At 39.0% G+C, this 25,836-nt stretch overlaps 1 protein-coding gene across 2 annotated transcripts in view; it reads left to right on the top strand.

Annotated features, from left to right (window-relative positions):
* ATP8A1 (ATPase phospholipid transporting 8A1) overlaps positions 1-25,836 on the top strand; it is a 235,267-nt gene that overhangs the window by 186,352 nt on the left and 23,079 nt on the right. For both annotated transcript variants that reach the window (XM_082838545.1, XM_082838546.1), the window contains 6 exons: positions 4,025-4,099; positions 4,204-4,326; positions 7,976-8,054; positions 13,171-13,232; positions 15,440-15,496; positions 16,419-16,526. In XM_082838545.1, coding sequence (XP_082694671.1) covers positions 4,025-4,099; positions 4,204-4,326; positions 7,976-8,054; positions 13,171-13,232; positions 15,440-15,496; positions 16,419-16,526 — 504 coding nt within the window. The remainder of the gene's footprint in view (positions 1-4,024; positions 4,100-4,203; positions 4,327-7,975; positions 8,055-13,170; positions 13,233-15,439; positions 15,497-16,418; positions 16,527-25,836) is intronic.

Raw genomic sequence — 25,836 nt, 5'->3', positions numbered from 1 at the left:
TTTCTTTTAACAGTTTATGGAAATGTATTTTGAATATAATTCAACTATCTTGGAAATGAATTGACCTCTTAAATCAATTCCCAGATACCCAACTTTCGCCAGCTAAAACAAGTTCTGCAGATGTTAATGGCCCACGTCAATACTGTGAATGAATAGACAGAAAACACATCATTGAATGTCTCTAGTGAGGACAACTGCCAGTCTCGAATCTCCCCTTTCAGTTTTTTGTGCTGTTCAGGCGTGGGAGCAGAATACTCACTGACTATTTGTAAGCTGCTGTTTAATATGCAGAAATGCTCCATCGGGGAAATGTCTGTGAAGTTTTAACTGCCACGCCTCTACTAGGACATGGAAGTTAGAAAATAATACCAGGACAGGAAGGTCTGAAGTTTCCTTGCTAATAAAGGAATGGTATGGAATGCTATGGGTTTTATAGATCATCTGCAAAAACTGCTTTTGCCATTGCCATACTGCCGGGAATGTCACTATCTAGCTACTCCATTGCCATAAATTACAGTCAAACAAATAAATACGGATTTGGCAGGTGGCAGTATAAAGCACTTGCTTATGGTGGCTGCCCAGCAGCAACCCTAGGTGTTCATTGAAATTACTGACATTTTCTAAAGAGATGTTTTTTTCAATTTCTCTGAAACATCTGACTCCTTCCTAGCAAAATAAGACCTTTTCTTTCAAATAATCAGTCACATCCAGGTTTTCCAGGAAGATCCCAAAGCAGTGTAGCGTTTCTAATTTCCAGAAGCTTTGATTAAAGTCAATGAGGTGATACTTTCCCAGCAAGTTGTGCTGGGATAGGGATTTCCTGTGACTTTAAATAATTTAGATACCTCCCCAGAGGGGCTGATGTTTTCTTTCTGCATCCATGATTTTGTTGAGTCCAAGGAGGGACTTTTATGTGTTTATAGTAATTTAAGTGTTGTTTTATTAAGTATGGGATGCATTTCTAATATATCTTTTAACTACAAATCTCAGACTAACTTGAAATCAGCCTTCTGGTAGACTTCTTCACTGTTAAAAAAAAACCTCTTTTCCTTTAAGATATGTAAACTTCAATGCCAAAATATTTGTATGAAGATGTGTACTATATCGGAAGGATCAATTCCTATCTAGTCATTTCTCCTTTTTCAAAAAAAGAAATTAGAATATTAACTTTCTAAAGTGCAGGAAGAGTATTTCTAGAAACATGTTCACATACCTTTCAGTAGGAAAAATGAAATGGTAAAAATGTGTTGATAGCTTTCCACTTAACAACGTGTGCATTTCTCTCATAAAACCTTCAAGTGGTGCATTTTAAAATAAACTTGGACTGCTGGTTTATTTGCAAGTTATTTTGAACTGGAAATGTTATGTAAATATCCATTGATTTGAGGGAGATTCCTGAATTTCAAGCTCATAGTGGTGTTTTAATCAACACCAAAAGTTACGTACAAAGAGGCCAGGAGACCATTCACATTTACAAATGTTTATTAACACACACATTTATTAACATAAATTTCTCCTATTATGAAGTATTGATGATTACAAATGCATCTCTAACTATAAGCTTTGAGCCAAATCATGCCCATTAGAGGAATTTGGTATGCATGCAGCTTTGGCTTTCTTCAGACCAATGAAGATTAGACTGTATCTTCTTAGACTACTAAGGCCATAACTGAAAGTTTGTGTTTAAAAATTATTTATATTACCATCATACCCTAAGAAATCTGAATACCACAATAGATCACTGTCGCCTTCAGGGAGAACATTACCATCACCCAGAGCATCACAAATATGTATTTACATAATCCACATCTCAAAAAGGCCAAGTGTGAAAACACAATAGATAGCGTTGAAGTCTGTCTTGTCAATTTGCGTCTACTTAATGCTTTAAAAAAAAAAAAAAGTTTAAAACTCAGCAGCACCCCAAGGAATAAATTTAACTTATGTGAGGATGCTAGGTTCTTTTAAAGTTTGCATGTAGCAGTGAATGATCTGGCTCCTAGCAGAGGGCACATGTTCAAATGTTTTCTGTAAATATATGTGGCAAAGCAAGTAAGAATTTCAGATTTACCTCTGATTTCTGTGCTTTTGTTCTTGTTGTGGTTAATGTGTGTTACAAGCCTAACACAATTTGGACTTATTTTTCATGTGCTATTGCTACTTTGTTCTCTTTTCCATCTCATGAAGCCCACATTGGTTTTTATATACGCTCAGTCATTCCTTTCCGCTATAAAAAGGAAAAAGATCAATGTGGGTACAGAAACTGTTCATAGGGAGGCCAGCCTGGGTACATATTGATAAATGGTGAATTTGTAGCAATTCATGCTTCCATAATGAGGTTAAATGAAACGTGAAGTGTAGCAAAGTCCCTGCAACTCCAATTCAAAAATTCACTTGACCGGCATGTCCAGACTGCTGTCCCCTAACTGGTTTTCGGTGGTGGTTGTTATGTTTTGGCTTTGTGTTTGTGTTTATATAATCTCATTGTTGGACCAGACATTTTACTCTTCCAGATTAATGTGATTTTTAATTACATTTTATGTCTGCTTTTAAAAAAAATAATTCAGGGATTATTGATTTACTGATATTCACTTTAATTTTCCATTTGTCTTAAACATGCTGGAGAAAGTTTCCCTATATTGCCCCTTAATTTTGTAGCCAAAGTTAAGCTTTCAGTTTTTAAGAGAACTGCAAAATGTATAAGAACGTGTTGCTCTGTTAAAGATTTGTTTTTAATCAAAGCATAAATTTAAGCTACAAAATATTTTTATATAAAGAAGCACATTTATTATATTAAAAAATATATTTTAATGTGTAAATTCAAATTTTGCATTCTGATGGCTATAATTATCAAGAACCATAAAAAAGAAAAAGTTATGTTCTTTGACCCATTAATTCTACTTCTAAGAATTCATCCTAAAAGGAAAAAGAAAAAAGGACATGAGGAAATTTTAGAGGTAATAGATATGTCTGTTACCTTGATTAGGTGATGGTTTCATGCATGCATGCATATGTCCAAACTCACCAAATTGTATACATTAAATGTGTGTCATTTTTGTATGTCAATTATGCCTCAGTAAAGCTATTTTTATTAAAAAAATAATTCATCCTAAGAAATAGAGATGTTTAGGATTTCTGTACAAGAATATTCAGTTCAGAATTATGTATAAGAGCAAAAACCGGAAGCAAGCTAAATATCCAGAAATAGTTATAGCCACACTGTAGGGGATATATGTCCATTAACATCATTTTAAAGGACATGTAAGGATGGGAGGGAGGGAGACGCAAGAGGGAAGAGATATGGGAACATATGTATATGTATAACTGATTCACTTTGTTATAAAGCAGAAACTAACACACCATTGTAAAGCAATTATACTCCAATAAAGACGTTAAAAAAAATTTAAAAATAAAAAAAAGGACATGTAACAACTTAAGAAAATGTGTATTATATAATGTTAAGGAGAGGAGCAGGACATGACACTACATACAGTTTCCCAGTAAGATAAATCTATGAATATATATAAATGAGCTACTACATGAATACAACCAAAGAGGAAGAAAATAAATGGTGATGATATTATTATAGGAAACTATTTTATTTTCTAAATAAACAAATTTTTAATTATAATGAAAACAACAATAATCTTCAAATAGCTATCAGAAGGTAGATATTTTAAAAGGGAATTAAAGCTCTAAAATTTTAATTGCATAAAATATATTCTCGAAAGTGCCTTTTAGGAAACAAGGTTATATCTAATTTTTTTTATAGTCTGTGACTGCCCATTGATATAGTTCTTTTTTGATTCAACAAGTGGAACCAGTTCTGACTTAAATAGCAAAGACCTTACGAAAGAATCCCTTCGAATTAAAAAGCAAACCAAAAAAATGCCATTTTCAAGAGAGTCGTGAAAATACTATGTCAGTGAGGCTTTTATGCAGTGGTTGAGTATACAGCAGATTCTAAGCAACGAATTTACGGTTTTTGTGTTCTAATTTGGGGGGTTTGGGATTGTTTTCTTCCTAGATCTGGTTTGCCTTTGTTAATGGCTTTTCTGGACAGATCCTCTTTGAGAGATGGTGCATAGGTCTTTATAACGTGGTAAGTTTAGGACTTTTTATTATTCCTGTTCTATTGACTACTTTGAGATAGACGTTCACCCTGAGTTTGGCTGCCTGGTATAATGACGAGTTTGTGCACTTTAGATGTTTACAGCAATGCCGCCCTTAACTCTGGGAATATTTGAGAGATCATGCAGAAAAGAGAATATGTTGAAGTATCCTGAATTGTACAAAACATCTCAGAATGCCCTGGACTTCAACACCAAGGTAGGAACCAGTGCCCTGGTGGGACTTGCTTTACTGCTCCAATTGCTTGGGGCATTGGATCTTCTAAAGCCAAGGAAACAACTCCAGGGTCCTGACCATGGCAGGTCAGATTTGCTTAGGGTTCTGATATGGACTGAGAAGCTGTTTTGTTTTGTTTTGTTTTGCTATAAATTTAAACTGTAGCCACAATTCACTGGGGTTTGCCAGGCAGCAGTAAACTGGGTCTAGCAGGCAGAAGAGGTGCCCCTTTGGCCCTCTGACTTTCTGTCTTTGCAGTGTTCTGGGGCAATGGTCACTCCTCACAGGGGTCAGTACTGCAGGACTGACAAGGACTGTCCTTACACATATAAAGTGGTGAGAGGTAATATATCATTCTTTTCTAATTTTCTGTTTTGTGGAATAACCTTGTCCTTATTGGAATATTAGGTTGTTTGTATTGGGCATTGAAAATATAGTCTCTGGTAGATAACTCAGCCATAATACTCAGTATTTCCAAGACATAAAATTTAATACAAGATTAAATAACCAACACTTTATCTAATATCATATTCCGGGTTTATGTCCTACATAACAAGCCATGGGCTCCTGTCATCTTTGTGATCCATGGTATTTCTTCATCTCAGCAACAAAAGTATCTAATTTCCTGAAGAGTTTACTTTCCTGCAATTATTTATTCTAAAATGTTTCCAGTAGTGTGTTAGTAATTCGTGTTTCTATCCAGTGTGAGGGAGGAAAAAATTTTTTTTAATTTTATAACAGTCAAGGTGGATGCCGTTTTGAAACGATAATAAAAGTATCAAATACACCTTCACAGAATTTTTTCCCAGTCAATATAGTGCATGTTTATTATGTTATGCATGTTATGTTACTAATAATTACATGTAACCTAAATTCAGTATTTTGAATTTAGGAAATTAATGTAGGATATTTAAAATATTTATTATTTCATAAAATTCTCAAATGACATTTGTTCTCAGTATATCAAGGGAATAGAGTGAAACAGGTGTGTCAGTGCCTCTAACCTCATACAGTAAATGATGATGTTAAGTTTACCACCAGGATGTTATTCGTCTTCTGAGATGAGGTCTTCAAGAATGCACTGTGCACAGTGTGTCCAGGTGTGCAGATGCATACAGTTTGAGGGCATGGTTTTAAACAACTGAATTTGGTTAAATTAAAAAAAAGAAAAAAACTAAAGCATTCTTTGACTTACACCATTGGTTCTAAAAAGTATTTTTAGTGGTCTTTTAAAACCCTTACTATTTATAATATGCAAGGTCTCTTATTTTTAAATGTTTTATTTTTTGATTCTTTAAAATTTAATTTTCATGTCCAGTTTGTATTAAATTCCACTGCATTGCTGTAATGTTTTTCATTACTTACGGTGAGTATTTTCAAGTGACGGAAAGCCATATCAGGGCAGATACAATGGACCATGAGCTCTTGTTTCCTTGAAAATGTAATCTGAGAGCTAGGAAGGTTCCAGGCCTACTGGCATGCTAACAGTAATCCTCACCGACCCAGGCAGTTACATCAACCTCAGTCACACTTCCGCATCTCCCGTAGCTCAGGCTTCTCGGTGCTCTCTCGAGAGTTAACTTCCCAGCCACTACCTTGGCCATGGTACTGTTGCTTATAAACATAAACTGATCCTCACAGGATTACCCAAAACCACCCCTAGAGGGACTTCCCTGGTAGCACAGTGGTTAAGAATCCACCTGCCAATGCAGGGGACACGGGTTCGAGCCCGGGTCTGGGAAGATCCCACATGCCACGGAGCAACTAAGCTCTGTGCACAACTACTGAGCCTGTGCTCTAGAGCCTGAGAGCCACATCTACTGAGTCCACATGCTGCAACTGCTGAAGCCTGTGTGCCTAGAGCCCGTGCTCTGCAACAAGAGAAGCCACCACAATGAGAAGCCCACACACTGCAACAAATAGTAGCCCCTGCTCACCACAACTAGAGAAAGCCCGCGTGCAGCAATGAAGACCCAATGCAGCCAAAAATAAATAAATAAATTCAGTAAAAAAAAAAAAAAATACTCTGCTAGAAAGTCACATCCTTTCATGCCCTTTGCATATGGCGACTTGGAAACAGCCTTGTGGCCAGTGAAAAAGTGTAGCAGGTCATATATAGTTTTAATGTGTGAGCATCCTTCCTTGTACTTTTTGCTATTCTTTTGTTGTATACAAAGTACTTCACTGTCTGCAAAGCCCATGCATTTAGAAAAGTCACCAGATCAACCCAAATAGATTCTACAACTCCAGTATCCATTTAAATATTTATAGATACACAAGATGCCAACAATTTTTATAGGGTTTATGGTTTTTTCTAATGATTTCAGTGAAAATTATTTGAATAAATCCCATATGAACATTTTAAAATTCAGGGACACATGGTTACAAAATGCATATGTGTATACACAGCTAGTGCTGCGGGTCCCCAATGTAGAAGCATTGTTGCCCTGAATGATGATGATTACGTTTGTTATGGTAAAAAGGGTCGGAGGTTCTGAGGTCATGACAGGGGTTAAAGGATTAACATGTGACAATAAGTATCAGTCAGGAAAATGGAAAAGTAGAACTAATTTTTCTTGCACCCACCTGTGCTTTCTGTCAAATAAAAACTTGCAGTAATGACATAGTGAGGAGAAGAGACAAAGGTTAATGAGTAACACAAGTTCAAATGTGTAATGTATTGGAGCGTAAATTGGATCATACAACCCGGTGTGGCTGGGTGAACTAACAAAGGAGGTTGAGATCACAGTGGAAAATTTTGGGAGGCAGGCAACTTAATTTCTGTTGTTTGAACAGCTTAAAACTGTTAATGCATGCCAATTTTATTTAGCATAAGTTTTGTTTGCAAGAAGCAATTTTGAATGACAAAACTGCAACCATTCAAAGGGCCATAAGAGTTCTAAACAGTTTTTCTATAACTTAATCTTTCACATCCATGTTACAAAGAAAAGATCAGTGATATTTGCTTTCTTGTTCTTAAAATACAATAGATGAGAAAGCAATAACAGTTAAACTATGTTATAATTGTATGAAGTTTAATGTTGACAGGTGTTTAAAAATTATGAAAGTCTTTTATTACTTAGGTCCTAGTGAAAATGCTTTGCTTTAAGGAATTTAAGTGTTATACTTGCTATATTTAGTGTGTGTGTGTGTGTGTGTGTGTGTGTGTGGAGGCGGAGAGGGAGAGAATGCACTATATCCTTACCATTAAAAAGTTTACACTTTTATTGCACATGGAAAAGAGAAAGTAGGGATGTCACTAAATTACAATCTTTTCAAAAGTCTATTCTAGTGGAATTATGAAAATAGTCCCACTTAAAGAATTTCAAGGTCTGCAGTTATTTGAAATTTTATTTTCTTTTTCAGGCAGAAATTTAAACTTTTAATACTTGGTTTTTAAGAAGTAGAAAAAATTTCAGTGAAGCTGAAAAAACATTTTGAGAAACATAAAAATAAATAAATGACCCATGAAGGTCTAAGAGGCAGAAAGTGTCTGTCAGTTCTATTAATTCACAGTGGTGGCCCGGGAGAAACACGTTTTGTGAATCTAGCTCACAGATAAAAAGAAAGGTCAGAGTTCACAGAGCTAGTTTATCGCAAATGGTTCTCATGGATTTTTGTTTTCCCTCAGGTTTTCTGGGTTCATTGTTTAAATGGCCTCTTCCACTCAGTTATTCTGTTTTGGTTTCCACTAAAAGCCCTTCAGTATGGTAAGTAGAAAGGACATGCATGCTAAGAGATGACTTTTTACTTGTTTAGAAAAATAATTCATTGTCAATATACGTTAAAAATTATAGCAGTGTTTCGTGTTATGGTATTTTTTCCTTAACCTAAAATACATGCATCTAAACGTTGTACACACTTTAAAGATTTTTACTGTTCCTTTGGGAGCAAAGTGATTTAATATATGCAAAGCCTTTCTTCTCTACTTCTCATGTTTTCCAATCTTGCAGAGAGTTAAATTTTAGGGCCCTTTTTTTTCCTCTGTTGATGTACAGTTTGAAGACAATAGTGCTAATATTTTATGTGATCTATTTATTATACCTGTGAGGCTTGTATCAACTCTTTATACTGAACCTAATCAGACATGCTAGTACTTTCAAGTACTTGAGCCGGAGCTTTAAATGAGATTTTTAATATGTTTTTAAGTTCATCTTGGAGTGTAAACTTTTCTCTGCTTGCTTTGAGGGGGTGATGTTATTTTGTCAGTTTTGAGAGATAGGCTTATGGTGAATTTCCTCTACACATAAAAATGATTAAGTAGCCACTTTAGAAAAGAGGTCTCTGGGATGCTTAAGCTGGTGCTACTGTGTCCGGAGCAGAACTTGCCCTGAGATCCTGAGGAAGATGGCTGACCATTCAGCTCTCAAACTACAGTACTTCCAACATGACACCTCCACCCAAGGATCTGTGCGTCCTTTAGAGGTACTGGCCGTCCTCTCAGCCTGTGAGTTAACGCTGGCCCTTGAAATGCAGTGCCAGATGTTCTATCCCACCTACAGAGGGATCCTTGTAAAACGTAAATCAGACCAGGTGCCTCCCTCCGCAAAACCCCACAGGCTCTATCACATTTAGAAAGAAATCCACAGTCCCAGCCTTGGCTAACCACACCCGACTTTCCATCTTCCCCAGCCCGCTCTCCCCGTCCCTGTGCTCCAGACCGCAGGCCGCTGTGTTCTTCCTCATCTTCACCAGATGTTCCAGCTGCTCTCTTCCTCCTGCCCTCGGGTCTGTGCTCAGAGAGGCCCTCCCGGATCGCCCTGCCTCAGAGACCCACCAACCCCACCCCTGCTGCCCCCCTCTCCCCATCCTCCTGTATCCTCTTCATGGTGCTTGCCTATCGGGTGTGATGTATTTGCTTTTTTTTTTTTTTTTTTAATAACTATCATTCTCCTCTGTTAGAATCAAAGCTCCAGAAGGGCAGGGAACTGTCCATTTAGTTCACTGTTGTTTTCGTAGTGCCTAGAACAGCGCCAGGCTCACCGTCGGCACCCAGTCCATTGTGGAGAAGTTCATGAGAGCATGAGTGGGAGGGTGTGAGTGTCACAGAGAAGGCAGTACTTTCACGTCCTAGTCGGAGATTTTCATCTCATTCCTTTATTAACTAGTCTGACAGTCCAACGGTGAATACTTCTCATGTTCTAGGCCATAGAAATAAATGTGGTAAGAAAATCTAATTAAATATAAAATATTGACCCAGTGGGCCAGGAGAATCACAGTGGCTTTTTTTTTTTTAGATAAAATTTACATACCATAAAATTCACCCTTTTAAATTGTACAATTCAGTGGTTTCTAGTATATTCACAGAATTGTGCCAATGTCACCACTTTCTGATGCCAGAACATTTTCATCACCCCATTCCCATGAGCAGTCGCTCCTCATTTCCCCTCCCCCTCCCCCAGCCCCTGGCAACCACTGAGTTTTATCTCTGTGGTTTGCCTATTCTGGACATTGCATATAAATGGAATCATAATATGTGATCTTCGTTCATCATTGTTGCAGCATGAATCAGTACTTCATTCCTTTTTATTGATGAATAATATTTCATTGTACGTATAGACCACATTTGGTTTATCCATTCCTCAGCTGATGGACATTTGGATTGCTTTCACTCAGGGGAGACATAGGGTGTTGAAATCTAGGGTACGATAAAGGACTTTAGACAAGTTCTCCAGGTAGTTTATTTTCATAACACAAAATCAATGTAGGTATGAAAAACTAGGAATGTCCATCTATGAAACTGCTATTTTAGTGTTCTAAATCAGAAAAAAAAAGAAACTTAATATCAAAAGTAGCTCAAACCAAGCCGCCTCCACATCACCTTACCAATCCAAAACACTTTAGCAATGACAGGGTTTGAAAGGAATTCCTAAGTAATTCCAGCCCCAGAAGACCAGCCCCAGAAGAGTCTCCCTTTGCATTTGTCTGGGGAACTGCCAAAGCCAGCCAGCCTCAGCAGAACCAGTTCACAAGGGGTGCTGTCTGAGGAACCCAAACCCAGCCAAGTCCAGAGAACATGTGCTTTCTCTTCTTAAGAGATAATAACATATAGCATAAATTGTGTTTTAACATTCTGCTTTTTTTGTCTTGTTTTTATTTTTACATAAGGAGTTTTTGTTTTCTTTAGCGTTTGAAAGGATGGGGTACAGAAGAAATAGAAATAACTATGTAATGTATAGCTAAATATTCATTCATCGACTTGCTTCAGCGTTTCTCAAAATACGGTCACCTGAGAAGACTCAAGACCTTTTCAGGTCCATGAATGAGGTCAAAATTTGAAATTGAAATTAGTTCAATTTCAAAATTGAAAATAGTTTCAAACTTTTTATATTATCAAGACATTATTTGTCTTCTTCATTGCTGATGCAAGAGGAATAGTGGGTAAAATTGCTGGTACCTTGACACAAACAGGGGTACAATTGTATTAGTAGTCATTCTTCACTGCCATGCACCCACGTTAAAAAAAATCCCGAAAAGCTATTTCACTTAAGAATGCCCTTGAAGAAGCTGTAAACCTAATACTTTTATTAAATCCTGAAACTCGATACACGTCTTAGGAATATTCTGTGTGACAAAATGGGAAGTATGCGTAAAGCACTTCGGCTGCATACCAACCATGCAGCAGCTTTATCAAGGTAGAGTGTCTTGGGGCTTGTTTGAGTTGTGAGCTGAGCCAGCTACTTGCATGAGGTTACAGAATCGTGCATAAGTAAAAGATCCATTCAAAATGCAAAATGGATTTTTTTTAAGGTTAGGTGTATTTTTTTTTATTGTAACATGGGTTTATAGCATTATGTAAGTTTTGTATGTACAACAGTATATCTCTACTTCAGTATGCACGACAGCATGCTTCCCACCAAAACAGTTTCAGATTCTACGCTGCTACTAACCTTTAGGAAACTATCTCCGCCACTGTAAGAAACTTCTTGAGTTTTAAAGTAGTATCAAGGAATAACCACAATTATTAGAAAAGATTACTAAAATACTTCTCTCCTTTATAACTCCATCTCTCTGTGAATTTGGATTTCCCTCATATATGGCAACCAAAACAATATGAGAATCCAGCTCTATTAACCCAGACATGAAAGAGATTATAAAAATGTAAAACAGTGCCAATTTTCTCACTAATTTTTTTGTTTGGGAGAATAGATATGTTTTATAAAATCTGTTTTTATGTTACATATATAGGGTATATTACTGTTAGGTAAATCAATACAAATTTTCTTAATTTCTGTCTTAATTTCTAATTTGGTAAATATTGGTAGATATAAACCACATAAACAAAAGCTTTGAGGGATTCTTAATAATTTTTAAGAGTGTAAAGGGGTCCAGAGACCGGAAAATTTTAGCACGAATAATTTACCTAAATCATCCAAATGCCAAACCTGATAAACACAACAACAGGCTTTTAACTTTTTTCCTCGATTCGATTTTGAAATGAATCTCCAGCTTATGACAAACCAGTGATGACTAGAAGGTTTAGTTGGACCCAACTACGATTATTTTTGATAACTTGCTTATATTGATTAAGGGACCTAACCAACGTGCCACATAGCAGAAGTATGGAAGTCCAGAAGTAATCACAAGATGCCTTCAGTTATTTTGTAGATTTGAGTTTGTTAATTTGGTTCTATGAAAGTTCACGGATTAATTGCAGGCATTTATGTCTGTCCACCACATACCACAAGACATGTTAGCATGTCAGATCCTGTGTCCTTCATCATGGGATACTCCATAGAGAAAGGTAGTCTCCTAGGTTTCGGGGCTGCCCCTTAAGCAGCGCTTCGTGGCTACTTTTATCTGAAAACCTTAGAGGGGAGGCGGGGTCACACTGTGGAGCATGGCTGGGTGCTTTATATATTTAACTTACTGTAATCTGAAAGCTCCTCCAAAGTAGGGAGTTTCACTCAATCTTTTAAGTGAAGAAACTGAATTCAGTGGAGATTGATTATAAATAAACCAAGATGACACAACTTGTAACAGAACCTCGCCTGGTCTGTATGTCCAAAGCTCACCTGGCTCTCCTTGTTTCTTCATACCAGCACCATGCTCCGTGTCTCCTCTCAGTTTACTCTAACATATTTTGTACTTCCATATTAGGCTTTGAATAGCTATTGTCAAATATGTGCATAAGTAAACTACTGTATGACACATACCATGGGTTTTACATTTTTCAATGGTACCAATGATTAAATTATTGTTATTTTTTAATTTTTTATTTGATTTTTTTAATCAGTAATTTTGGTTTGTCAGTACCACTCCCTTCATCTAAAGGCATGTTTATTAGTCATTGCTAGAAAAACAGAATACCTTTAGATGTACCCCTGAATTCAGCCAGATCCTCAAAGAGCCATGTGCCTGGAGTTATACTGGTGCTCCCCAGCCCTCTGTAAGTTGCTCTTTTGGTCCAATGCCAACAACTATGAGAGATAGTAAGAAGGCTCCCTAAAGCCCTCATCTATACTGTTAACAAAGTTCTTTTCTAAGCGTTCAGAATGCCTTCTGTCTTACTGCCCATAGCATTAAGCTCCACTTGAATGATTTTTTTTTTTTTTAATCTCACGAACCCTGAGAATTGGTTAACAAGTCCAGTTTCCTTCTTCATGTTGACTGTTGGAAATTTGATTTTCATTTGTGACTCATGATAAGCAACCTTATGAGACTTCATACAGTGTTTTGTTAAATTAGCCTCATTTCTGGCTCCATTGTATGGCTCTTGGTTCCCCTTCTTTTGTTCAGCACTCCTAAATTGACTTGTCTTTGAAAGGATTCTGAAAGGACCTCAGTTATTTTCAGTTCTAACAAGTCTCTCTTCTTTTCATGCAGGTACTGTATTTGGAAATGGGAAGACCTCTGATTACCTGCTGTTGGGAAACTTCGTTTACACTGTGAGTGTGGAACGTTTGCCTCGTTTGCATATAAAATTGAATTTTCATATGAGCTCATTTTCACATTTAAATGTGTGCATTTCTGGATTTAGGGGTTGTTTACACTTCCTCTTAAAAATGAAATGAGATGTTTTGACTAGTAAGAGATTATTTTATATTAGGGTATAAAAATGTCATTTAGGTTCACTGACTTTATAGGCCTTTGGTTGCTCTTATTTTCAATATTCCTTCTTTACACTTATTGCCTCACTTTCCCTTTTTCTCTTCCTTGTCCCTTCTTCCTCAGTTTTATTTTACTGCCCTTGTTCGTATTTTTTTTGCTTTCCTAAATTTATGGCAAATAGTACCATTCTACTTGGGTGTTTAACCAATAATTATTCTAGAACTTAATGAAAATAAAGTTGGGAGAGAAATCTCCACTCTTTTGGGACATTTAACCCACACGAGGCATGGACCTCGCTGTGTTAAGTCACTATGTCAAACACTTAAGGAGGATGCACAGTTGAGTGTGAGCTGCACCCTGCCATTAAAGAACCAAAAAAGGTTTTAAAACCATTTTTCCCTCTAAGGTCAAAAGCTCCACTTGGATGCAAATGCTCAAGGTCACACAATTAGTCTCTAATAAAAGTTTACTCCAACCTTGAACTCTGAATTCTCCAGCCAGTGTCCTTTCCTCTCCATGGCCCCCAAGTGGGGGCAGTGCGCTGTCCTAAATACTAAGTGGCCATTGGTACGGCTGACTCGGTGGAAAAACTATAATACAATGTTTAAATAACTGAATAATAGGAAGTTAAGACCATTAAGTAACAGAGGGATTAAGGTTTTGGCAAATCGAGGCTCTCCTTTCCATTGACCTCAATGAAGTAGTAAAAAAAAAAAAAAAAAAAGGGAAAACACATTTTGGGGGCTAGTGGTTTGTTCTCATACAACACGAGTGCAAAACAGAAATAATACTTGATGGACTAAGTTTAGAAATAAAGTAGATGTCATAGATGTCTCTGAGGGACTTTAAAGTATCCAAGGCTTAAGAGAGAGTGTTTCTTTAACTTTGTGTCAAAATCTCTCTCTTGTTTTAGAATTTTTTATATAGCTTAAATTAAACACTTACATTTTAACAAGAGTTTTATTTCTACAGATATTTATCCTAAATTGCTATTAGATATCCCGCTGAGAAAGCTCAAATGCTTCACTTTGTCCTGACGTTATGACGCCACTGGAAAGCATCTAATACTGTGTACAAACCCTTAACAGTGCCCAAAAGTAGGACTGCGCCCTTGAAGCTCTCACCACTGATCACCAGTGCTAGGCAAGCGTCACACTTCCATCCCGGCAAACTACTGAAAGTGCCCCAAATTCCTTTGGCTACTAACAGTATTTAATATTTTTGATTATAAATAGATAATAATAGATAATGCTGCAGTGCTAAGCACTGTTCTTGGTGTTTTACCTATAGAGTAGGTAAGCTTTATCAGTCCCAGTTTACAGATGAAGGAGCTGAGACACAGAGAGGTCAAGTAATTTGCCTTGTGCCTTATCAGAACAATTAATAAATGATGGAGTCTTGAGCACAAATAGTCTGACTCCAGGGCAATACAGTCTGACTCCATTTAGCCATTATGCTATCCTATGGAAAACACAGCGCAGTTCGTTAAACCCGGGTCCCCCTACTTTAGAATTAGTAGCATGGGCACCAGTGACAGTGGGTGTGTACAGCATGGAGATGTAACAGGCTCTTACATTCTACTCTGCAGGGTTTCAGGTAAGTAAAGTTACAGAGTAAGTGTTCAGATTTCTAAATATCCAGTTATATTACTTTTACAATTTATCTTTAAAATTTAGAAAACGGAGGCTTTAAGTACTACAGTTGATAAAAAATAAAATTAAAGCAGGCTTGGAAACCCAAGATTACTATAGATGATTCTCCATCACTGTTCCTGAATTGTACACGAAGTAGCCAGGCCCATGCTCAGAAGCTCATGGCTGGACTGTCAGCCAGTGAGGGTGAGGGGAAGGCAGGGAAGGGAGTCGGGAATGTGATGCTGTAAATGGCAGTTCCAGCCGGTCGTGGTCATGGTGTTCAGCCACCCAGCTAACTCACTTGTTTCTTTGCTTGTTGGACGTACAAGTCAAGCTGTGAGTAATCTACCAGTCCAATTTGATGAACTATCATATTTATGAAATAAAATAACATTTCCCTTCTGCTTTAGTTTGTGGTGATAACTGTGTGTTTGAAAGCTGGATTGGAGACATCGTATTGGACCTGGGTAAGAGAATCTTCAGTCACAACCAAGGAATATCCCATTTACTTATGTGTCATCCCTAATTTTTGTTGTTGTTTTTCGTTCTAACTGCATGTGTCCCTTTACCCTAGTTCCACAGGTTGTTAATTACAGTGGGGGGGAGCAGTCAGGAATGGACTAGGGGGAACTGGAGACTCTAGTGTGGAAACACTGAGTAAAACTTAAATATGTTTATTTACCACAAGACTTCTCAAGAGCCCTTAATATATTGTTGTACATTGTAAATATCCCTGGACGGGAGGAAGCCTTCAAACTTATTGACTAGGAATCTTTTCTTAGTAGAGCGTATCCCAAGACTGGCAGAAAACTCATTGGAAAATGATTCTGAAGACCAAAAATATCAGAGAAAGATTTGTCCTCAGACATTTGTAGATATCCAGTCTGAATAAAACAAGTTCCATTTTAGATATGTTAGTACCGAAGTATATTCACATCCAGGTAGAGAGAACCAATAAATAAAAAGAAAGTTAGATGCTCAAGGGAAAGATGGGCACAAGACATTTGGATTTGACAGTCATCAACACAGAGATTAATATTCATACAAGTGTCTTAGCATCTTTCAGTAAGAGCATTTGGAGCAAAAACTAAGGAGGCTTAAAGATGGTAGCGGATAAAAAAGGTAAGGGTGAAAGGTGAGACCCGCCAAAGGGGTAGAGAAGGAACGGTTCTACATGCCAGTACCACCAGCATTATAACCGATGTGGAAGAGATGAGTGTTTAATGAAAGATCCAATTAAAACATGCAATTATTTAGTTAATAATGGCCGTGGGTAATATCTTACGGATGTAGTAAAAAAATTAATAAGGAAATTTGTGAAAGCGTCATCAGTGTGGGAGTCCTCCATCTACCTGATAGTCCTTTAACTCAGCTTCTCTTCCTTCACAGTTCAGCCACATAGCGATCTGGGGCAGCATCGCACTCTGGGTGGTGTTTTTTGGAATCTACTCATCTCTGTGGCCTGCTGTCCCCATGGCCCCTGATATGTCAGGAGAGGTAATGTATCCTAATCACTCATGATCTAACAAACCCTAAAAATTGCTATTCATTAATGAGCCATAATTACTTGGCTTGGGTTTATATTAAAATGGTATTCGTCCATTTTAAAAGCTATTTTTAAACTCCACAGCTGTGAGTATAAAAATTGAGAGAATATTTTAAACTTGGACGTTTTACTTAAATCTGACTTACCCTTTCGTAAGCATAGCTGAGTTAATACAATGTGGTTGTCGGGAGCTTGAATCATGTTAAGAATATCCATATAGGGCCTCCCTGGTGGCACAGTGGTTGGGAGTCCACTGCCGATGTAGGAGATATGGGTTCGTGTCCCGGTCTGGGAAGATCCCACATGCCGCGGAGCGGCTAGGCCTGTGAGCCATGGCCGCTGAGCCTGCGCATCCGGAGCCTGTGCTCCACAACGGGAGAGGCCACAACAGTGAGAGGCCCGCGTACCGCAAAAAAAAGAATATCCGTATAGAGGATGCCATTTTAAAATTAGACCATCAATCCATGCATACTTTTTGAACAAGAGATTTGGAGAAATGGTGAGCTTATGTCTTGGGACAGTCTGTCTTTTTTTTTTGTTATCTCTTATTCTAAAGAAAAGGCTACTGTCACTAGATTAAATGCACTTTTAGAGTTGTCTTAATGACATCAGTTCGGTTTTCATTTTGAAAGAGTTAGGATAGCTGACATTTCAGCCTTATCATGGTCCACTCTCAATTCCATCTGTCACTTTCTTGTTACACTGGTAGGAACTGAGTTATTAGGTGTTCGTGGGGGAGTGTCACAAGATCGCCTTTCGTTCAGAAGAGATTCCAGCAGTAGGAGGGTGTATGATTTCAATTGCAGGAAATTTGACATAAAATGTATAAAAGAAAATGTGGAAAACATTTCAGGATTTCCTGTGACCTCACAGTAACTTGCAAATCAAGGTAATGTGAGCTCCGTTACAGTACATTGTTTTCCTGCAGTCACAGGAAACCTTTCCAGGGGTTTCCATTATTTGTTTCCCTAAGTACTGCCTGAGTACCTTTCACTTTTGACAGTCTGGTTTATAGATCATGTTCATGAAATTTTATCTGACAGCATCCTGCTTTTTATAAATTAGCAGAATGCAGGCACATTAAAAAAACAATTTTGTGGTTAAATTTATTAGAGAGAGGCATTACATACTATTACAGCAAAACCAGACATATCAAGGAGCATGTACTTCCTTCCACCCAAAGGGAAGACTTCTTCTGAAACGTGTACTGTGAACTTGAGAAAATTTACAGCATGTATTTTGAGGAGAACAGAGAGAAAGCTGTGAATGCATCACCTCCTTCCCTTGGTTTGAGTCCTTTTCTCCTGAAGAAATAAAATCAAAGACTGTGTATGTCTGCTGATGCCACTTGGAAATTCCAATTCTATTCTTTGTTTTTATTTGATGTGCACTGTCCAATTCGACCTGCTTTTCCCCAAGGTCAATTCTAACTTAATATCTTTTTCAATAGACCTCATTTTACCTCATGTCCGAATATTTTATTTTCAAAATGAGTGACACAAAAGATTTTGAAATCGAGATAGTTTGAGCAGCTGTAGCCAATCGCTTTGAAGACAAGAACAGAGTTTTTGACCACCTACTTCTAGGACAAGTGTGAAGTTTGACTGGCTTTTAGCCAACCAAATATAATTCTACCCTTGCCTGTAGAATTCCTGGTATTACCCAAACACAAAACTTAATATCATCTCTTGAGATTTGCGGTGATGCTGTGTTTAATTCAAAGTGAAATGGATGTCAGTACCCCATCACATTTCTGTTCACTTCATATACAGTGCAAAGTGCTAACAGGGCTTCTTTTTCTTGTTGTTTTATTGCTACTGATACTTTGAATATAATGTTTAAATAGCTGGTGCTCCATCGGAAGTAGGGAGAATGGATGAATTCAGCTGTAGGCTTGGCTGGTTGTCCAAGATGTAAATCTGTTTAATGTATTTAAAGAAAAGAATAATAATTTAAATTTATTTGCAAAGCATCTTGGTATGCATGTGTGTGTAAATGTCTTGGTATGCATGTGTGTGTAAATGAGCCTCACAACAACTGCAAAAAAGGAAGATAACAAGAACGCCACTCACATTCCCAAGGAGTGATAGCCTACGTTTACTGTTTCCTAGGCACCAGGGTTTTAGGACCCAAAAATGTTGTGTCAGTACTCAATTTTTGAACATTTTTATTGTGCATAGTCACTAGTTCTATTACAATCCAGTTAATTTCAGAAAGAAGGAACTACCCTTAGATTTACATTTTTTAATCTTAAAATTCTATGTTTCAGTCAAGAATATAGCCAAATACATATATGTGAAACATTCATTTATGTGCCAATAGTTATATCTGTATGTGTGTATATATATATATGTATGTATATAATTGGCCAACCATCCTGAATAAAACTTACCTATTCATCTGTTAACTTTCATAGCAATATACTATTATAATATATTTTACATATATATTATTATATATTACTTGTAGTAATATAGTGTTGTAAATAACACCAGGATAAGTACAAATATTAGCATTTCCGGACCTGACATGCTTTATGTAATCCGTGTAATGAAACACAGCACAAGGTATCCCCCAGAACATAACGCTATCGCAAAGCGTTCCTGGTGTGGGGAAGGCAACTTTCTGTCACCACCACCAGGGCCCTGAGTGTCTAATCCAAGGACCATACCCCTAGGACTCCAGTTTTTCCCTGTATTGGTTTGGCATCAGTTCCTTCCAAAACTAAATAATTAAATATGTCCGTATGTTTGGGTTGTCTAAAGGCGTAATAAGGGCGCCCAGCTTAGTACAGCATTAATAGAGATGGGTAGGCAAGACCGAAAATAGCAGCCCCATTCCCCCCATCCTGGTTCAGGTGATATTTTGGAGGATGAGGTACTGTGTGGTTTTAAAAAGCATTTACACAATAGAGAAGTTCTTCAAAAAGACAACCAAGATCTGGGAAGAAGTAACACCAAAAATACCTAAGGTATATTGAACACTTTAAGTACTTGATGTGCACTCATTCAATCGATTTAACAATTATTTGTTGAGATTCTTCTGTGGGTCAGGCGCTGTGGATTCATTAGTGAATAAATAAACAAAAATCCATGACCTCCTCAACTTTCTACTGAAAGGAGACAGGCAAATAAAATAATTAAGTGAAATATATACACCGATGTCGGTGCTGTAGAGAACACAGCAGGCAAGAGAAACCGAGAACCATGATTTCCATTGCTTCCCATAGCGCCTTGTGGCTTTTACTCACGGTTAAATAAAGAGCCATTGGAGGGGCTTGAGAGAGGCGTGTCATGATCTGACTTATGTTCTCAGAGCAGGACTATGACTGCTGTGTTATGAACTACTTAGGAGATCATTGCAGTAACCCAGGCCAGAGGTAATGGTGGCTTGGGCCAGGAGGGTGGCAGTGGTGAAAGTGGTCAGAGTCTGAACCTAGTTTGAAGGTAGCGTTAATAGGATTTGCTGACAGATTGGACGTGAGGAGTGAGAGGAAAAGAAGTCAAGGTGGATGCCGTCGTGTTGGCCGTGACCTTCAGGACGTGCTTGTCCTCAGCTCACTGGATCCTCCCAGCAAACTTGTTACCATACCTGTTTTACAGGTGAGAAAACAGAGGCGTAGAGAAGTTAAGTACCTCATCTGATACCCCACTGGTACTAAGTGACAGAGGTACGCTTTGACTTAGCTGTGTGGTCCCAGGGTCAGCTACCTTATACACTGCCCGGTGCTGCTTCTCTGATCATAGTTATTCAAAGGATTCTGCGGTGTATAATCTGGAAATTAGAAGTCTGAAGGGACTGCCCCTCGTGGCAGGTATTTCAAGGATTTGTGTGGACGAGGGAATCTCTGTTTTCTTTTTCCTGACAGCACTGGTTCCCCCACGCCTCTTCCCCCTCACATGTGTGGACATGTCGGTCGTCCCGGTCTTCCTCCCTCCATCCTCTACACCCTAGCCGCTGTGCCAGAATGATCACCCTCCTCCTCACGTGTCCACTGCCCCTTCGTGTCTTTACTGGTTGCTCTGACATAATGGCCTCAGGCTCCTAGTGCCCCATAAATGTTAAGTAAAGGATCCTGAAGTAAGTTTGTTTTCCTTGCTTGTTGTTATTGGGGTTTTTTTTAACATCTTTATTGGAGTATAATTGCTTTACAATGGTGTGTTAGTTTCTGCTGTATAGCAAAGTGAATCAGCTATACATATACATATATCCCCATACCTCTTCCCGCTTGCGTCTCCCTCCCTCCCACCCTCCCTATCCCACCCCTCTAGGTGGTCACAAAGCACCGAGCTGATCTCCCTGTGCTCTGCAGCTGCTTCCCACTAGCTATGGATTTTACATGTGGTAGTGTATATATGTCCATGCCACTCTCTCACTTCATCCCAGCTTCCCCTTCCCCTTCCCCGTGTCCTCAAGTCCATTCTCTACGTCTGCGTCTTGTTTTGCACAAACACGTGAGAAATGATAGAGTAGAGGTGACCTAGAGGCAGAGTTCAGCTCAGATAAGAACATCTTGCTAACATCCAGAGATTTCCCCAACGTGGCGCTTTCCAGCAGCAGAACAGAATGCTGGTCTCATGTAACCAGCCCCAGTATCGGACAGTAGTGCTACTCAGCGGAGCCTTGCTCACCTGCACCTGCGAAGTTGCTTCCAACTCCTAGGATTCAGATTTTCTGTGGACTTCTCTTCACTGTGTTCTCTCCAGAGGAGTATCTAAAATGTTGAAGGGCACAGACTATTCTGCTCTAGTTAATGTCAACTGGAACTCAGGGTGCAAATCATACACAAGTTAGGCAACTTACAGATACGGATCTCATGCTTCTGTATTCAGCTTGGACGCATATTCATACGTAGATCAGGATTTTACAGTCATTTCCAATTTATGTCCTTGATTTGTCTTTGTAGCCCCCATCTGAAGACAGAGCCATTTCTCTCAATATGTTGAAAGAAAATCCTTGCTCACCACGAGGGGGAGGGAAGGGAACCAATATTTATTGTGCACCAGGCGTTCTTTGTTTCTTTTAAATCCATATCACAAACCTTTGTGATAAGCAGAGCAATAGCAGGTGACCCAGAGAATTCATCCCAGGTTTTCTCCTCAAATCCCATTGGTTACTCTCAGATCTTGAGTCACTACCTTCTCTTCAGGGCCCATTCCTATCCCTTTCTCTCAGATGGGAATGCTTTCTTTTCTCCTTGCAGCCATTTTCCTTGCATTCCATTGATTTCCCTGATTTATCTGCTGTTTCCCAGGATACCCAGGGCCATGATCAATTTCCCTCAGTTAGCCAGATATAAACGCATTCCCGTCTCTTTTTAAAAGTGCCAAGATTTTTAATTCTCTCTTCTCAACACCCACCTAACTCCGTCAACACACGTATAGAAATTCTGCCTCACTTTGTATCCTGGCCTCTCATGTCCTCTTAATAGCAAAATCAGTATATGAAATACCCAGCTCATTTTTTTTTTTTAAATGTGTATATAGGGCTTCCCTGGTGGCGCAGTGGTTGAGAGTCCGCCTGCCGATGCAGGGGACACGGGTTCGTGCCCCGGTCCGGGAAGATCCCATATGCCGCGGAGCGTCTAGGCCCGTGAGCCATGGCCGCTGAGCCTGCGCGTCCGGGAAAAAAAAAAAAATGTATATATATATCTGGAAACCCGGAAGGCACAAGCCAAGTGGCTGGCCGTAAGATCCCGGCTTAAACGGGAGAACCTGCTTCAGTACAATGACCCCAGCTGTCATGGGGTCATTGAAGATCCTGCCTTGACTCATTGGACCTATGCAGGATGAGAAAATATCTATCCCAAATTTCAGACCCACTCCTGAGAGCTCCTCACTTTTAGGAGCTCTGTTTGGAATTGGGCCCCTCCTCTTCTGGTATTATGTTTTCAAAACCGACAGAGATAGGAAAGAAAAACTTATCCGGGAAGGAAAATTGGATCGAACAATTAACATCTCATTTTAAATCTGGCGATGATGACTGTATATATACATATATATATATATGAAATTGAAAACCACATCATCAGAGAATGTACAGTTGCCACTCAGATGGTAGCAGGGCCCCATTTACTGAGAGTCAGTCACTGTCATAAGTACTTTTCATGTCTTCAGTCGTTTAACATTGAGCATTTAACACAACACCGTGAGGCAGTTCCTGTTACGCATTTCACTGACACAGAGTGGTTAAATAATTTTCCCAAGGTCAGCTTGTAAGTATCTGAGCTGCTGTTGGAACCCAGCCAGTCTTTTCCCTTAACCACCATACACCCTGTTCTCTGTCGCGTTTACATTTCTTCTCTCACCTTTTCATTCCTCTGCAGTTTTCTCCCAGCCTTATCAACTTCGAAGGTATAAATTCCTTTTAGTGTCAGTGCCCCAATCTAAGTACTTACTTCCATCTGGTTGGTAAACTAAGCCATCCGTTATCTGCATGTAATATTTCCATCTTCAGCTGTGCTCAGCTGCCTGTATCACTGATCAGGCATCGTTTCTTTCCCCCTTCCTTCAGCACATTCTGCATGCCTGAAGTTACCAGAAATCCATCCCCCAGATACCTGAGCGTTTAGGGCAGACTGCAGTCTCTCCAGACGCAGCTAAGGAGGGCTGTTCTCAGTTGGTGGGCAGGGTGTTGCCACTTGGGAAACATTCCTTCCTATAGTGTTGTTTCCACTACAGTAATTCTACATCTCTGCCCCCTAATAATGATTCAAATGATAATGATTAACAAGTATCCCAGTACCACAAATGACTGAACTATTTAACAATTAAAAAAGAATTATGACATCAGGGTAGGGGGAGAGTGGATTCTACAAAGGTGGAAAATGCGACAATAAGAAATTATTTAGGAAAGGAAAATAAAAAGAAAATAGCGTGGCAAGCTTGACTGCAACTTTAAATTTGTCTCTGTCTTCCTTTCCTCTCACAAATATGGTTGTGATTTAAGAGGAGGCCTTTTTTTTTTTTCTTCAGACCTGACTTGTATTTTTTCACACCAGTACCACAATTTATGGGGCAAGGTAGGCCCTGGGGAGAAGTGCTATGTTATATAAACATATGCTGGCCTGCTTTTTCAACTTGTCTAGATGATGTTACTGGGTATTTTTCGAATTTCCAGAAGAAAATATTTTAGGCACTATGATTAGTAGACCAGATTACAAAGTAAAAAGTACGCTACATCAAGGATCATTTCATATCACGATTTATACCAGAAGCTTAGTATCGGCAGAGCTTTTCAATGTATCGCGGCATTGCAGACACACGCTGTAAAGTCTTCCCAAGCGCATCTGGTTCTGCTCTCCCTGGCCTGAGGGATCTATAAAACTACTGAAGGAAATTGAAGTTAGGGAACGAGCATGTGTTTTACAGAATTTCAGATCTCTTGATTGAGGTTAGTAAAGTCTCTCTGAAAAACAATAAAAATCTTTGTTGAACCCTTTTAGTGTCACCCCTGTAGGAAAGGTATTAATAAACCACGTTAGTGATACGATTTTCCTAAGTTGTGCTGTTGCCCATTTTACCAGCATAATGAATTACTTTGCATATGAGGAATTTCCTGGTTTAAAATAGCCCTTATTCATCTCTCAGCTTTTAATTACCTAGATAGCATGTAATAATTTATTGGTCACAAGACCAGGCCTTGCGGATAGGGTGGAGCAGTGTTACGATATGAAGGAGTTTCATGCAAGATTACTGGGTTTAGCCAAGTAGCCTGGAGGGAACAAGAACCCTAAACTCTGTCAGATGCTCTTCAATGAGCCAACAGTTGGGATCCCATCCAGTAAAACATGCCATTGGTCAGGGCCCTGACAGTGAATGAGACAGGCACACCATCACGGGTCTTAAAGAAGCTGGCTGCGTGGCCACTTCCAAGCCCATTTTGTAAAGAGAAGCTTTGTAGAAACACTGAGAAGCAAAGAGAGACATGGATGTGACAAATGTAATGGCCAGTCAGGACATTGGCACACATTTTAAAGTTAAAGCTCTCTTTAGAGTCACTGTGAGAGCTGGCATTGCTTTTTGTAGACACAGCACCCTTTCCTACCATACAGAGCAAATATATGTTGAGTCTCTAGTGTATGTGTGTTACGGGCTCTTAGTTAGGCAGTGGAGGATGCAGAGGGTGAACAGAATTGGTCACTTCCCTTAAGGGTCTCATTTTTTCATTGATGAGCTGTTGACGTCATAAATGTGAGGGACGATGTGGTGCACCCCAAGTGCCATGGCAGTGAACAAGGCATGGAAAGCTGAGCAAAGCTGCTCTTAGTACGGCAGAACTTTGGCTGTTCTCTAGAGTCAGTGCATTCTCGCGTTCGTTCATTCCGTAATTATTTATCGAGTGCTTAATCGGCTCTAGGCACCGTGTCAAGGTAATGGGTTAATTAGACAAGATACCCATTAGCGTTCAGGTTGAGAGAAGCAAGGAGAGGGAGAAACAGTCACTGAGTCTGTTAACAAATGACTAAATGTTGAACGACTAAAGATAATTTCACAAAGTGATAGGAAGAAAACAGGATGATATAGTAAGGGACAGGAATGTAATGGCTGCTCCAGGAAGGTGTTTTTGGAGAACAGATGATTAAGCGGAAACTCCAATGATGTGGAGATACCTCCATGTGAAGAAGAACATTTTAGGGCTGAAGGAACAGCCCGTGCCCAAGCTCGGAGGGAGGAATGAGCCTGGTAGATTCAAAGACTAAAATGTCAGTGTAGCTGGAGCAGAGAGAGTGGGAGAGAGTGCTATGAGATGGAGCCGGTGAGATGGGCAGAAAGCATATCAGCCCTATAAGCGCAGCACTCTGGCTCATAAGACCAGTACAGCTTGTTTTTGAGTTGCGTGCCAGGGAGCAATCAAAAATGCTCATAACAGAAACCATGAATGTCACTGTGCCATCCACTTCAATAAAGCTCACAATTGGACACAATTCTTGCATTCCATGAGATGGTAAGGGAAAGAGATCATCAATGAGGTCAAAAGCTGCTTGGTTCCAAGTTATCACTAAGGCTCCCTAGCATGTATCATGCAAAGCAAGTTATTTTATGGCATATATTTTTACGTTAAAAAAAGAAGTAACTGTGGATTAAACAAGATAGAAACATTTCTCTCTCATGTGAAAAAAAGTCCAGTGGTGTCAGGTAGTTCCAGACTGGTATGGCAGCCGCACAGTCATCCAGGACCAGATTTCCTCTATCTTGCTGCACTGTCAACTTTCGTGTCCTTCTTCGTAGTCCAGAATGGCTGCTTGAGCTCTAGCCATTT

This window comes from Leucopleurus acutus (genome assembly GCF_964270905.1).
Source record: "Leucopleurus acutus genome assembly, chromosome: 4".
In the NCBI taxonomy this organism is placed as follows: Eukaryota; Metazoa; Chordata; class Mammalia; order Artiodactyla; family Delphinidae; genus Leucopleurus; species Leucopleurus acutus.
This window is presented reverse-complemented; position numbering and strand designations above follow the sequence as displayed.